At 48.4% G+C, this 16,153-nt stretch overlaps 1 protein-coding gene across 3 annotated transcripts in view; it reads left to right on the top strand.

Annotated features, from left to right (window-relative positions):
• The window catches only part of RNF166 (ring finger protein 166), a 45,626-nt gene that overhangs the window by 15,372 nt on the left and 14,101 nt on the right, over nucleotides 1-16,153 (top strand). For all 3 annotated transcript variants that reach the window (XM_063945526.1, XM_063945527.1, XM_063945525.1), the window contains exons 2-3: nucleotides 4,459-4,615; nucleotides 5,824-5,936. In XM_063945526.1, coding sequence (XP_063801596.1) covers nucleotides 4,459-4,615; nucleotides 5,824-5,936 — 270 coding nt within the window. The remainder of the gene's footprint in view (nucleotides 1-4,458; nucleotides 4,616-5,823; nucleotides 5,937-16,153) is intronic.

Raw genomic sequence — 16,153 nt, 5'->3', positions numbered from 1 at the left:
GGATCTGAAATATCTCACGTGGAAGGTGGTTATGTTATTGGCCTTGGCTTCTGCCAGGCGAGTATCAAAATTGGCGGCTTTGTCTTGTAAAAGCCCTTATTTGATTTTCCATATGGATAGGGCAGAATTGAGGACTCGTCCCCAGTTTCTCCCAAAAGTGGTGTCAGCGTTTCACCTGAACCAGCCTATTGTGGTGCCTGCGGCTACTAGGGACTTGGAGGACTCCAAGTTGCTAGACGTTGTCAGGGCACTGAAAATATATGTTTCCAGAACGGCTAGAGTCAGAAAATCTGACTCTCTGTTTATCCTGTATGCACCTAACAAGCTGGGTGCTCCTGCTTCTAAGCAGACTATTGCTCGTTGGATTTGTAGTACAATTCAGCTTGCACATACTGTGGCAGGCCTGCCACAGCCAAAATCTGTCAATGCCCATTCCACAAGGAAGGTGGGCTCATCTTGGGCGGCTGCCCGAGGGGTCTCGGCTTTACAACTTTGCCGAGCAGCTACTTGGTCAGGGGCAAACACGTTTGCAAAATTCTACAAATTTGATACCCTGGCTGAGGAGGACCTGGAGTTCTCTCATTCGGTGCTGCAGAGTCATCCGCACTCTCCCGCCCGTTTGGGAGCTTTGGTATAATCCCCATGGTCCTTACGGAGTTCCCAGCATCCACTAGGACGTCAGAGAAAATAAGAATTTACTCACCGGTAATTCTATTTCTCGTAGTCCGTAGTGGATGCTGGGCGCCCATCCCAAGTGCGGTTTATCTGCAATACTTGTACATAGTTATTGTTAACTAAATCGGGTTATTGTTGAGCCATCTGTTGAGAGGCTCTATTGTTTCGTACTGTTAACTGTGTTTCATATCACGAGTTGTACGGTGTGATTGGTGTGGCTGGTATGAGTCTTACCCGGGATTCAAAATCCTTCCTTATTGTGTACGCTCGTCCGGGCACAGTACCTAACTGAGGCTTGGAGGAGGGTCATAGTGGGAGGAGCCAGTGCACACCAGGTAGTCTAAGATCTTTCTAGAGTGCCCAGCCTCCTTCGGAGCCCGCTATTCCCCATGGTCCTTACGGAGTTCCCAGCATCCACTACGGACTACGAGAAATAGAATTACCTGTGAGTAAATTCTTATTTTTCCTTACTTATGTTGCAGCAAATTATTGAAGCATTAATGGTGAGACTATAACATTATTAAAGAGCTCACTTGTGTATAATGCAGTGGGTGGGGCACACTGCAGCCTGGATTGGTGGTGATGTACAATACTATGAACCTGTTTTTGTGTTTTGCCTCTTATGTAACTCGTGTTCCGTTACCAAAACTAGACTTGTGTGTGCATTATGGGTGTGGTATGGAAGGTAGATAGTAACTAGGTTGACAGTGTCTAGGTCAACCACTATTGATCGACATGGTCTAGGTCGACAGGTCAAACTGTCGACATGAGTTTATTTATTTTTTTGTGTTTTCTTCGTAGAGTGACTGGGAACCCCAATTAGTGCACCGTGTCGCCTCGCATGGCTAGCTTCGCTCGCCATGCTTCGGGCAAGGTATTACCGTTCCAATCGTAGTCCACTTGGATCGTTAAGTATGAAAAGGTTAAAAAATAAGTAAATAAAATTGTGAAAAACTCATGTCGACCTCTTGACCTGTTGATCTAGAACATGTCGACCTAGAGACCCTGTCGACCAATAGTGGTCGACCTAGAGACCGGATCCCGTGCATTATTCCCTCCGTTTCAAACTCTCTTGTTTATATGTAATGCAGGCACTTGTGTGAGTGATATGTTTTATGCTATATGGTAATGAAATATATTAAAGATGCTTAACCACCTAAGCATTATGTGCTTGCCACCAGGGAGAGTCGTATGCTAGACAAAGCCAATCCTGTCCCCTCTGATAATGCCATGAACACATTTAGGGGGCAGTTTCGGTCTTTCCTGTGTCTTTTGCCATCATATGTTTTGTGTCCTACCACACTCACAAGAGGCTGTTAGGGGATTATCACACTAGTGTAAGGTTTATAGAAGGTATTACAGTGGGATTAGAGCATTACATGTCCGGGACAAACACAGTGTCCCATAATCTCTGACAAAGTTGTGCTGCAGTAAAGTTATTATTTCTTCATCTAATACGTTATACAGTAGAAAGTTTAAAATAGGTTGAGTCTCCCATATCTGAAAATCCGATATTTTAATTATTCTGAATCCGGAAATGCTTTGACATAGTTACACCTTTGCTTTCTGATGGTTCAGTGTACACAAGCTTTGTTTCATGTGCAAAATTATTCAAAAATTACCTTTGAGGGGAATTCAATTGTTCTTAACATCGCAATAAGGATAATTAATGGGTGGCCATTGTTGCAATTCAGTTGTTTTGGGTGCTCTTTAATTATCGTGTTTTATAGCGCCTAATTACAGTGTTTAGCTTTGTAAAATGGCAAAGCCCGACTAAACTACTGGTTGCGACGGTAAAAGTGCCGTTTGGGCGCCCAAACAGGTGACTCTTCGCACATTTCATCTCGTCGCTTCCAGGGACTGCAAGTTAATGTCTGCCATGGCTAATGGGCACCTGATCGGAGCAACAACTGAAAAGCTCCCATAAACGCCCTTTAGTTTAGATGCCCATAAAAAACAATGTAATTCCCTCCCATTGTAAAAGATGTATATGAAACCTAAATGTATTCCGTGTATAGATTTGGGTCCCATCCTGAAGATCTTATTATGGTATACAAATATTCCAAAGTAAGGGAAAAATCCAAATACTTTTGGTCCTAAGCATTTTGGATATGTAAGACTCAACCTGTAATGCACTTTAAACTATTCTGCAGTTTCTGTCATTCGTACCTTTAAAACACAAATATGCAGAGAAAGGAATCCTTTAACACTGACCACGTCACCCAATCACAACGCATTGACCACTACACCCAATCACAATACACTGACCCTGATCCCTTGGGTATTCCGGTGAACACTGACTATTCTAGAAGCAGCCCGGGTTGTGCTGATTTCCTTATCCTCCTGTAATGACCGTGAGACGCATGAATTTGAGCAAAGACAATAGACCAGTGTTCAGGGAACAGGGGTAAATTACCCCAAATGGGGTAAAAATAAAATTCCTGGGGGTAATGGATGGTCGCGCCGCCGAGACACATCACCGGCCGGCTCGCGATGTGGCGTGCTGACGTCACAGCGTGCTACCTGCTGCCCGCCCTGCGCTGTGTTCCTGGCCGCGGTGTGACGCCAGCTGCCTCATGCCCGTCCTGTGCTGTCCTGTCCTTCCGCCCGCGGCCCGCCAACCCACACACAGAACTTGGAGTGTTCTGTGGCTGACCGCTGACGGAGTTCTGCAGGATCAGACAGTGGCCTACATAACAGTGGGAAATTCCCACTGACATTAATGATGTGAGGATGTGACCAACTGTCTCATAAAAGTCGTGTGTCTCCACCCTTCCCCCCCCCCCCCCCTCATCCATCTTTCTTACATCCATTCTGGTGTTTTGGAGAGAGTGTTAATTAATCCATCCATTGCCAAATAAATAAATAAATATATATATATCAGTATCTCAGAAATGCCATATAAACAGTGATAACCAGTATATATGCACAATAATATATGATTTCCTTCCTTTCAAATCAAGGGTGTAATGTCGGCGTATCTAAATATATTTTGGGGTAAAAGGTAAAATAGTTCCCTGTCCCCTACAATAGACCATTCTCCCAGAAGGGCACCGACCTGCCTGCTAGGTGGGCGGGAGTTGTGCTCACATCTTCAGTCCCCTGACTTCTGCGGGCATGTATTTAATATACCAGCTGTCGGGATCACAGCGTTCAGGATTCAGACGCCGGAATCCCGACAGTAGGTAACATGACTGGTATTCCGACCGCTCCCCTGTATTTCCACTCTGGTGGTGGGTCCACGCCACCACCCAAGGGAGAATAGAACACGTGGCGAGCACAGCTGCCGGTATTCATACTGAATTCCTTCTGCAAATACCCAGGGGTGTTATAACTAAGTTGGTGTTGAATATTGTATCAGTATTTACATCAGTATGGGGGGGGTATTCAAATCTAGGTGGTGTCATTTATCCTCGCAGGCATCGCAAGTTTCCCTATACAGTTGCAAGGGAAAACTTGTGATGTCGGCACAACTGTAAATGGCTGATATGTGCTCATCTGGATGATACCCAGTAAGTAGTGCATCGCGTTCCATTGAATCAGCCCCTGTGTCTGTTTGTTTTCAAGAACATGACAACTTTTGGCTTTCTGGGTTTTGCAGAACATCATGGGGGAGTGTAGAGCTGAAATGCTGAATGGTTTACACACTAATATCATTTGTTGCTGTCTGTCTCTGTCTGTGATCGCCTTTTGTCTCTTGTTCTTCCTCTGTGGCAGTCACTGCATGTCCTCCATGTTGTCTCCAGTCAACTGCTGACTGACCAAGGGCTGCTTCTCTTGCAGGTTCTGTAGTGAATGTTTGCAGCCATGTCTTCAGGTCCCTTCGCCACTCTGCCCACTCTGTCGTATGCCGTTTGATCCAAAGAAAGTGGAGAAAGCCTCCAATGTAGACAAACAGCTCTCTTCATATAAAGCCCCATGCAGAGGATGCACTAAGAAGGTAAGTCCGGTAGCCTGCTCAGCTCCCATGGTATATGGCCTGGACCATGATTATAAGGGCGTGGGGGTAGATGTATGATACAGGCACATATCGTGCCGGTGTCGCTCATCCTGCGTCGCCTCTTTACCGAGGCCAATATTTATGAACATCTCAACTGCCGGAGTGAAAACTCCAACCTCTGGCGATGCCTGTCAGCGACCACAGGGCATCAGTCTAGTGCATAGCGCCCATGCCACTGGGCATGCACCGCCGCTGTCATACCTGGAAGTGGTATAGCGCACATATAGACTATTCTTACCCCTTAAGGCCCATACACACTAGCCGATTTTGAGCTCAAAGTAGCTCACTTTGAGCTCAAACTCGGCCAGTGTGTATGGCCTGGCAGTGAACGCTGATGCGCGCTCCCGCATCATCACTGGCCGCCGACGTCCGTCAAGCTGTTTTGTCAGCCAAGTGAACTACTTTCCACAGTCTCCTAAAGTGGTTCACCCCCCCCCGAGCATCGCTTGGCACAGTGAAAATCGCTCAATGTGTATGCACTGAGCTATTTTCCTGCCAGCGATGTTCACATCATCGCCCAGCATTAACACTGGGCAAAAGCACCCAGTGTGTATGCATCTTTTAGAGTGCACATCACCTACTCAATTCAGGCAGGCAGTGTGTAGGGGGCTGAATCGGTACTCTTAAAAGTTTGGCCCATCAATTCACCGGAATCATTCCTGAAGCATGAGACACAAAAGGCCTAATTGTGATGTGGGTGGAGGTGCTGCACACCGATGTTTGGTACTTTGCACATGCGCCGGATTTGTACTGAGCATGTGCAGTACGGATCTACGACATCTGTCACACTGCAGCTGCAGACTGCACTGATTGACAGTCTGCTGCTGTTTGGGTTCAGGAAGGGGTCAGCGACGACCACAGTTTCTCAAAACAGAAGCATGACGCCTCCGTTTTGGGGGAGTTGCATGGAGCACAAATGCAAGCAAGAGGTGTCTACTTTTATCCATATCCTCCTGCTGCATTACCATATTAGTGCTATGACTGCTGCTTTCATGTAAGCAGCAGCTATGGCACCTCCAACCACATCTGAAACGGACCCAAAGTGCCTTATGTCTCAGTGACCTCTGATTTTAGTGGATGTACTGCCTCCCCTAATATATACAGAGGTTATATTATAAATCCAGAGACTTTCTTGTTGTCCTCTGCAGGTGACCCTCGCAAAGATGAGATCCCACATTTCTTCATGTGCCAAGGTCCAAGAACAGATGGCAAACTGTCCAAAGTTTGTTCCTGTAGTCCCAACGTCTCAGCCTATTCCCAGGTATAGATTTTTGTATTACCAGAGTATAAGCTCTATTAACACAAACCTCTAAGTAATGTAAGAGCATGGGGTTACAGTACATGTTCTATTTTAGGTTAAATTTGCACATTTATTTTGACCAGTTTATTTTCTGACTCGTGGCTCCACATCATAGAACTTCAGCTGTTGCATATATAGGTGAATACCTGGCATGCTTTCCAGTTCTTTTTGTCCCATATTGGTGCCCCTTCTGTTTCAGTATCATGTTCCTTTTCACTCTTCTGCAAAACAGTAGGTAAGCTTATTATTTCTGATTTGTACAGTGTGTTACATATAGTTAAGAGACTCTTGGGTAAATGAAATAGCGTAAGCGTTGCAGGCAGTCAAGAGATTTCAATGATTTGGCCTCTAACTTTAAAGTGGCAATAATTTAAAAGGCAAAACCAGCTTGGATTTGGCTTTTTTTTATTTTATTTTTTATTGCCACTTTAACTCCACATGCTCACTCACTGAAATCTCGTGGCTGCCTGCAATTGACAGGCTATTAAATTTACCCCTCTGTGTTTTTAAAGTTCTTTAGTTACTATAATTTAGTAAGAGATATCACTAGGGGAGTCCTGTCTACATACATTTATATTGCAGCACACGGACTTAACATAAGGGCATGCAATCACAAATATAGATTATTTATTATTTCTCTGACGTCCTAAGTGGATGCTGGGCCTCCGTAAGGACCATGGGGATTAGCGGCTCCGCAGGAGACTGGGCACAACTAAAGAAAGCTTTAGGACTACCTGGTGTGCACTGGCTCCTCCCACTAAGACCCTCCTCCAGACCTCAGTTAGATTCTTGTGCCCGGCTGAGCTGGATGCACACTAGGGGCTTTCCTGAGCTCCTAGAAAGAAAGTATATTTTAGGTTTTTTATTTTACAGTGAGATCTGCTGGCAACAGACTCACTGCAGCGAGGGACTAAGGGGAGAAGAAGCGAACCTACCTAACTGGTGGTAGCTTGGGCTTCTTAGGCTACTGGACACCATTAGCTCCAGAGGGATCGACCGCATGGAACCGGCCATTGATGTTCGGTCCCCTTACAGAGCCAGAAGCAAGAAGTGTTCCGGAAAATCGGCGGCAGAAGACTTCAGTCTTCACCAAGGTAGCGCACAGCACTGCAGCTGTGCGCCATTGCTCCTCATGCACACCTCACACTCCGGTCACTGATGGCTGCAGGGCGCTGGGGGGGGGCGCCCTGAGCAGCAATATAAACACCTTGCCTGGCAAAATCATCACAATATATAGCCCCAGAGGCTATATATGTGATAAATACCACTGCCAGAATCCATAAAAAAGCGGGAGAAAAGTCTGCGAAAAAGGGGCGGAGCTATCTCCCTCAGCACACTGGCGCCATTTTCTCTTCACAGTGCAGCTGGAAGACAGCTCCCCAGGCTCTCCCCTGTAGTTTTCAGGCTCAAAGGGTTAAAAAGAGAGGGGGGGCACTAAATTTAGGCGCAATATTGTTTATACAAGCAGCTATTGGGGGAAAAATCACTCAGTTATAGTGTTAATCCCTGCATTATATAGCGCTCTGGTGTGTGCTGGCATACTCTCTCTCCGTCTCCCCATAGGACTTTGTGGGGTCCTGTCCTCAGTCAGAGCATTCCCTGTGTGTGTGCTGTGTGTCGGTACGGCTGTGTCGACATGTGGGATGAGGAAGGTTACGTGGAGGTGGAGCAGAGGCCGATAAATGGGATGTCGCCCCCTGTGGGGCCGACACCAGAGTGGATGGATAGGTGGAAAGTATTAACCGACAATGTCAACTCCTTACATAGAAGGCTGGATGACGTAAAACAGCTGTGGGACAGCCGGCTTCTCAGCCCGCGCCTGCCCAGGCGTCTCAAAGGCCATCAGGGGCTCAAAAAAGTGCCCGTTACCTCAGATGGCAGACACAGAGGTCGACACGGAGTCTGACTCCAGTGTCGACGAGGTTGAGACATATACACAATCCACTAGGAACATCCGTTACATGATCTCGGCAATGAAAAATGTGTTACGTATTTCTGACATGAACCCAAGTACCACATAAAAAGGGTTTTATTTTTGGGGAGAAAAAGCAGCCAGTGTTTTGTTCCCCCATCAGATGAATGAATGAAGTGTGTAAAGTAGCGTGGGTTCCCCCGATAAGAAACTGGTAATTTCTAAAAAGTTACTGATGGCGTACCCTTTCCCGCCAGAGGATAGGTCACGTTGGGAGATATCCCTTAGGGTGGATAAGGCGCTCACACGTTTGTCAAAAAAGGTGGCACTGCCGTCTTAGGATACGGCCACCTTGAAGGAGCCTGCTGATAAAAAGCAGGAGGCTATCCTGAAGTCTGTATATACACACTCAGGTTATATACTGAGACCTGCAATTGCCTCAGCATAAATAGTGCTGCTGCAGCGTGGTCTGATACCCAGTCAGATAATATTAATACTCTAAGACAGGGATAATAGTTGCTAACATGGGCCCTCATTCCGAGTTGATCGGTCGGTATTTTTCATCGCATCGCAATGAAAATCCGCTTAGTACGCATGCGCAATATTCGCACTGCGACTGCGCCAAGTAATTTAACAATGAAGATAGTATTTTTACTCACGGCTTTTTCATCGCTCCGGCGATCGTAATGTGATTGACAGGAAATGGGTGTTACTGGGCGGAAACACGGCGTTTTATGGGCGTGTGGATGAAAACGCTACCGTTTCCGGAAAAAACGCAGGAGTGGCTGGAGAAACGGGGGAGTGTCTGGGCGAACGCTGGGTGTGTTTGTGACGTCAAACCAGGAACGACAAGCACTGAACTGATCGCACAGGCAGAGTAAGGTTGAAGTTACTCAGAAACTGCAAAGTAGTTTGTAATCGCAATATTGCGAATACATCGGTCGCAATTTTAAGAAGCTAAGATACACTCCCAGTAGGCTTAGCGTGTGTAACTCTGCTAAATTCGCCTTGCGACCGATCAACTCGGAATGAGGGCCATAGAGCATATTAAAGACGTCGTCTTAGATATAAAGGATGCACAGAGGGATATTTGCCGGCTGCATTAATTCTGGATGCCAATGTCCATTCTGCCAGGAGGGTATTAGAAACCCGGCAGTGGACAGGTGATGCTGCCTATAAAAGGCACATGGAGATTCTGCCTTATAAGGGTGAGGAATTGTTTGGGGATGGTCTCTGGGACCTCGTATCCACAGCAACAGCTGGGAAGAAAAAATTTTGCCTCCGGTTTCCTCACAGCCTAAGAAAGCACTGTATTTTCAGGTACAGTCCTTTCGGCTTCAGAATAGCAAGCGGGTCAAAGGCGCTTCCTTTCTGCACAGAGACAAGGGAAGAAGGAAAAAGCTGCACCAGCAGCCAGTTCCCAGGATCAAAAATCTTCCCCCGCTTCCTCTGAGTCCACCGCATGACGTTGGGGCTCCACAGGTGGAGACAGGTGCGGTAGGGGCGCGTCCCGGGAACTTCAGGGACCAGTGGGCTTGCCCACAGGTGGATCCCTAGGTTCTGCAAATAGTATCACAGGGATACAGGCTGGAGTTCGAGGCGACTCCCCCTCGCCGTTACCTCACATCAGCCTTGCCTGCTGCCCTCGGAGAAAGGTAGTACTAGCGGCAATTCACAAGCTGTATTTCCAGCAGGTGAAATCAAGGTACCCCTCCTTCAACAAGGCCGGGGTTACTATTCCAAAATGTTGTGGTACCGAAACCAGACGGTTCGGTGAGACCCATTCTAAAATTGAAAGCCTTGAACACTTATATACGAAGGTTCAAGTTCAAAATGGAATCGCTCAGGGCGATTATTGCAAGCCTGGAGAATTTCATGGTATCACTGGACATCAAGGATGCTTACCTGCATGTCCCTATTTACCCTCTTCTCCAGGAGTACCTCAAAATTGTGGTACAGGATTGTCATTACCAATTCCAGACGTTGCCGTTGGTCTGTCCCCGGCACCGAGGTATTTACCAAGGTAATGGCCGAAATAATTATCCCGTACTTGGACGATCTCCTTGTAAAGGCGAGGTCCAGGGAGCAGTTGTTCGGCGGAGTAGCACTATCTCGGGAAGTGCTACAACAGCATGGCTGGAGTCTGAATATTCCAAAGTCGCAGCTGGTTCCTACGACGCGTCTACTGTTCCTGGGTATGGTTCTGGACACAGAACAGGATAAAAAGGGTTTCTCCCGGAGGAGAAGTCCAAGGAGTTGTCGTCTCTAGACAGAGACCTCCTAATACGTATACAGGTGTCGGTGCATCAATGCACGCGAGCCCTGGGAAGGATGGTAGCTTCTTACGAAGAAATTCCATTCGCCAGGTCCCATGCAAGGATTTTCCAGTGGGATCTGTTGGACAAGTGGTCCGGGTCGCATCTTCAGATGCATCGGCGGATAACCCTGTCTCCAAGGGCCAGGGTGTCGCTGTTGTGGTGGCTGCAGAGTGCTCATCTTCTAGGGGGCCGCAGATTCGGCATACAGGACTGGGTCCTGGTGACCACGGATGCCAGCCTTCGAGGCTGGGGGGCAGTCACACAGGGAAGAAACTTCCAAGGCTATGGAAAAGTCAGGAGACTTCCCTACACATAAATATTCTGGAACTAAGGGCCATTTACAATGCCCTAAGTCAGGCTAGACCCTGCTTCAACACCGGCCGGTGCTGATCCAGTCAGACAACATCACGGCGGTCGCTCATGTAAACCGACAGGGCGGCACAAGAAGCAGGATGGCGATGGCAGAAGCCACAAGGATTCTCCGATGGGCGGAAAATCATGTGTTAGCACTGTCAGCAGTGTTCATTCCCGGAGTGGACAACTGAGAAGCAGACTTTCTCAGAAGACACGACCTCTACCCGGGAGAGTGGGGACTTCATCCAGAAGTTTTCCAAATGATTGTACACCGTTGGGAAAGGCCACAGGTGGACATGATGGCGTCCCGCCTCAACAAAAAGCTACAAAGATATTGCGCCAGGTCAAGGGACCCTCAGGCGATAGCTGTGGACGCTCTGGTAACACCGTGGGTGTAAGGAAGCCCAGGGCGATCCGGCACAGGATTTATTAAATTGGGATAATAGTAGAATTAGAAAGAGAGAGACCAAAATTGGACAGTGCGTTACCCCTGTCAAAAAAGGGGAGGAAAGCGGCAAAATTAGCCCTTTTAAGTATAAGTATATAAATATATACGTATAAATATTATACTGTCCTGGTTGGTGGTGCACCCAGAGCCAGAAAGTACGCAGACTTGAAAAACTGGAAGAAAAAGGAAGGCTCTTGTGTGGGCGCACTCTTAAGAGTGCGCCCACACAAGAGCCTTCCTTTTTCTTCCAGTTTTTCAACACCGTGGGTGTACCAGTCGGTGTATGTGTTCCCTTCTCTGCCTCTTACCCAGGGTAATGAGAATAATAAGAAGGAGAGGAGTAAGAACTATACTCATTGTTCCGGGTTGGCCAAGAAGAGCTTGGTAACCAGAACTCCAAGAAATGATCTCAGAGGACCCATGGCCTCTACCGCTCAGACAGGACCTGCTGCAGCAGGGGGCCTGTCTGTTCCAAGACGTACCGCGGCTGCGTTTGACGGCATGGCGGTTGAACGCCGGATCCTGAAGGAAAAGGGCATTCCGGAGGAAGTTATCCCTACGCTATTTAAAGCTAGGAAAGAAGTGAACGCAAGCCATTATCACCGCATATGGTGGAAATATGTTGCGTGCTGTGAGGCCAGGAAGGCCCCAAAGGAGAAATTTCAGCTAGGTCGATTTCTGCACTTCCTACAGTCAGAGGTGACTATGGGCCTAAAATTGGGATCCATGAAGGTCCAGATTTCGGCTCTATCGATTTTCTTCCAAAATAGAACTGGCTTCACTGCCTGAAGTTCGGACTTTTGTTAAGGGAGTGCTGCATAGTCAGCCCCCGTTTGTGCCTCAAGTGGCACCGTGGGATCTCAACGTGGTGCTGGATTTCCTGAAGTCGCATTGGGTTGAGCCACTTAAATCCGTGGAGCTACAATACCTCACGTGGAAAGTGGTCATGCTGTGGGCCGTGGCGTCGGCCAGGCGTGTATCAGAATTGGCGGCTTTGTCATACAAAAGCCCTTAGCTGTATTTTATATGGATAAGGCGGAATTGAGGACTCGTTCCCAATTCCTTCCTAAGGTGGTATCAGTTTTTCATGTGAACCAACCTATTGTGGTGCCTGCGGCTACTTGGGACTTGGAGGATTCCAAGTTACTGGACGTAGTCAGGGCCCTGAAAAGTATATGTTTCCAGGACGGCTGGAGTCAGGAAAACTGACTCGCTATTTATCCTGTATGCACCCAACAAGCTGGGTGCTCCTGCTTCTAAGCAGACTATTGCTCGCTGGATCTGTAGCACGATTCAACTTGCACATGCTGCGGCTGGACTGCCGCACCCTAAATCTGTAAAAGCCCATTCCACGAGGAAAGTGGGCTCTTCTTGGGCGGCTGCCCGAGGGGTCTCGGCTTTACAACTTTGCCGAGCTGTTACTTGGTCGGGTTCAAACATTTTTGCAACAGTCTACAAGTTTGATACCCTAGCTGAGGAGGACCTAGAGTTTGCTCATTCGGTGCTGCAGAGTCATCCGCACTCTCCCGCCCGTTTGGGAGCTTTGGTATAATCCCCATGGTCCTTACGGAGTCCCAGCATCCACTTAGGACATCAGAGAAAATAAGATTTTACTCACCGGTAAATCTATTTCTCATAGTCCGTAGTGAATGCTGGGCGCCCATCCCAAGTGCGGATTGTCTGCAATACTTGTTTATAGTTATTGCCTAACTAAAGGGTTATTGTTGAGCCATCTGTTGAGAGGCTCAGTTATATTTCATACTGTTAACTGGGTATAGTATCACGAGTTATACGGTGTGATTGGTGTGGCTGGTATGAGTCTTACCCGGGATTCAAAATCCTTCCTATTTGTGTCAGCTCTTCCGGGCACAGTATCCTAACTGAGGTCTGGAGGAGGGTCTTAGTGGGAGGAGCCAGTGCACACCAGGTAGTCCTAAAGCTTTCTTTAGTTGTGCCCAGTCTCCTGCGGAGCCGCTAATCCCCATGGTCCTTACGGAGGCCCAGCATCCACTACGGACTACGAGAAATAGATTTACCGGTGAGTAAAATCTTATTTTCTCTAATGTCCTAGGGGATACTGGGATAGATTAGTACCATGGGGGTATAGATCGGGTCCATTGGAGTCTGGCACTTTAAGAAATGTTCACTGTGTGCTGGCTCCTTTCCTCTATGCCCCTCCACCAGACATTGGGGCAGATGTATTAACCTGGAGAAGGCATAAGGAAGTGATAAAACAGTGATATGTGCAAGGTGATAAATGCACTAACCAATCAGCTCCTAGCTGTTAATTTACATATTGGAGCTGATTGGTTGGCTCGTTTATCACCTTGCACATATCACTGGTTTATTACTTCCTTATGCCTACTCCAGGTTAAAACATCTGCCCATCTGTTTAGAAAAATGTGGCCAAGGAGCCAGGTGCATTCTCTGGAGCTCCAGAGAGTTTTCTTCAGAAATGTATTTTTAGTTTGTTGTTTTCAGGCAGCACTGGCTGGCACCAGTCTGCCTGCATCATGGGACTTAGGGGGGACCAAACCATCCTCCTATAGGGTTAATGGTTCGTATCCCCGCTGGCAGGACATTGGCTCTTGAGGCGCTGTTTCACATACCCCCAGCCCCATGCCAGCAGCATGCCGCCACCCCTAACAGATACCAAAAAAAGATTCGGTGCAGTGAGTACTAACACCGGGATCCCCGGTGACAATGGTGGCATAAGGGTGCGGCAGGCACCAGGCTGCGGGCTGTGGTGCCCTCTGCAGACACCCACACTGGCGCTGAAGTAAAGGGGTTTTTAAACTCCATTTTACACTGTATATGTTTACAGCAAAGCCAGTATAATCATATAGGGACCGCGTGCCAGTGAGGGGGCGGGTCTTTCCAGAGAGCGGGACCAGCAGTTCAAAGGCGCCATTTCTAGCTGCTGCTGCCTTCCAGGCTGCATGCAAGCGCTGCTCCTCCACAGACCCTGCTGAATCACCAATTGTACTGGTACCAGGGGGTTTTATAGATAGGGGGGGGAATATAGGTGGCTCTACCACATTCTGCCTTACTAAAGCTTTGAATTATACCCAGCAGAGCACTGCTTTGATTGAGGTATTGTGTGCTGGTCTCATTCCTTTCTGTGTCACTCCATTCAGGTGTCTTGGGTTTACTGTGTTATTTCACCGTCCTGTGTTTTTCACTGTACTGTGTTATTTCACTAAACTGTGTGTATTTCTGCTGATTCAGAATGTCTGGCAAAAAGGCTGTGTCCCTCATGCAACACAAAGTTTTCCCCTTCACCGGGGGGGATCTCTCCTTTTGTACACAGTGTTTTCTACCTTCACAGGGTAGTAGTGTTCAGGAGCCCGAGTGGTTAGAATCATTCAAAAGAATGATTACCAATATTAAGATACAGAGCTGGCTACTGCCAGACAAGAAAGACAGACCCTTAAGAAATCCGTGGATTATTTTTCAATCCGGGCTACTGTCCACAGGCAGGCTCCTCAGGCCCCTATACCTCCCCATCCCCTGACCCCCCCCCCCCCCCCCCCCCCACATGGATGGTCTCTTATAAACGCACACTCCCACATGTACTCCAATCTGACTCTGATAATGGCATGCCAGATTTGGAAGTAGGTGAGGTAGACATGGAGGGGTCAATACTCTGTCTCAAGGTGTGGAGGCCCTAATTTATTCTATTAGAGAAGTCCTCAACATACCGGCAGAACCTGAGGAAGAATTGTTTTTTTAGCATAAAACCAAAATCTTCTGCCACCTTCCCTTTCTCCAAGGAATTAAACTCGCTCTTTAAAGAAGCGTGGGTCAATCCTGGCCAAAAATTTCAAACCCCTAAACGGTTGCTAATTTGTTTCCCACCTGAGGATAGGAAGGTATGGTAGAACCCTCCGATTGTGGATACCTCAGTTTCTCCTTCATCCACTAGGGGCCACTGGAGCGTAGTTACAATGGGGAAATAGTAGGTAGTGATTGGGAGCTGGCACTTCAAAATTCTCACACTGTGGCTAGCTCCTCCCCTACTATCTTCCCCCCAAGCCAGTCTTAGTTTAGTGCCCAAGGGAGCTGGTTCACTTGGGTTTAGCTGAAGAATTTTTTCTTTTTTCTTTATTATTTTATTTTTCTTTCACACACACACAGACTGGCAGCTCTGCCACTGCCATTCTGCACCGCGGGAGCTGCCGGCGGGGTCCCATCGCAGCTGCGTGCGGCTCGGGATGGGCCCCGGCTGAGGGAGACACTGAGCTCTCCTGAGTTGGCGGACACCGCTGCGTGCGGCGCGTGTCGGGACCACTCCATCCAGCAGAAGATTCCGGCAGCATGGCAGCGGTGAGTATAAGAGAGGACACCGCTGCGTGCGACGCGTGTCGGAGCCGCTCCACCAGAGCGCTAAATCTAAAAAAGGGGCCGGACACCGCTGCGTGCGGCGCGTGTCGGGGCCGTTCTGTCGAGCAGTGACGACGCCTGACGGAACTACAGGACGGTGAGTACAATCTCCCCCCTCCTCCAAACTGATTTATATTTTATACTGTCAGTTTTAGTGGTATTATGTGGTGGTTGGACGGCTCCCCTATACTCCCCAGTCATAGACAGGCTGGGGGGGGTATCAAAGGCGCACTTTGTATTTTACACAGTAAAAGAGTATCTGTGGAAAAGGCTATGTGTGCATGTCCCATATACAATAGCATTGTTCTTATGTATTTTGTAGACAAAAGAGCCGCTGTGGCTCAACACACTAAATGCTGATATTAATCAAAGGGGGCGGAGCTAACTCCCGCTCCGTACGGCGGGCTTGGCGCTCCCCGGCCGCAGCATACAGGCGGCGGGGAGATACAGGGCGCTTCCCGCTTACTCTGCACAACAGCGGGTTTTCATTTTAAATTTGGCGCCGAAGCGGGGGGGCGGAGCTAACTCCCGCTCTGTACGGCGGGCTCAGCGCTCTCTGCCCCCCGGCCGCTACAGCACTTCCGCTCCCCGGCCGCTACAGCACTTCCGCTTCCCGGCCGCTGCAGCAGCGTGTACACGGCCGCTACAGCGCCTCCGCTCTCCGGAGCACCTCCGCCTCCGCTCTCCGGAGCACTTCCGCTCTCCGGACCCCAGGCCGCAACAGCACAGATTACAGGTCCTCGGCTCCCTGGGCCGCTGCAAG

The sequence above is a fragment of the Pseudophryne corroboree genome, chromosome 11, assembly GCF_028390025.1.
Source record: "Pseudophryne corroboree isolate aPseCor3 chromosome 11, aPseCor3.hap2, whole genome shotgun sequence".
NCBI classification, from domain to species: domain Eukaryota; kingdom Metazoa; phylum Chordata; class Amphibia; order Anura; family Myobatrachidae; genus Pseudophryne; species Pseudophryne corroboree.
This window is presented reverse-complemented; position numbering and strand designations above follow the sequence as displayed.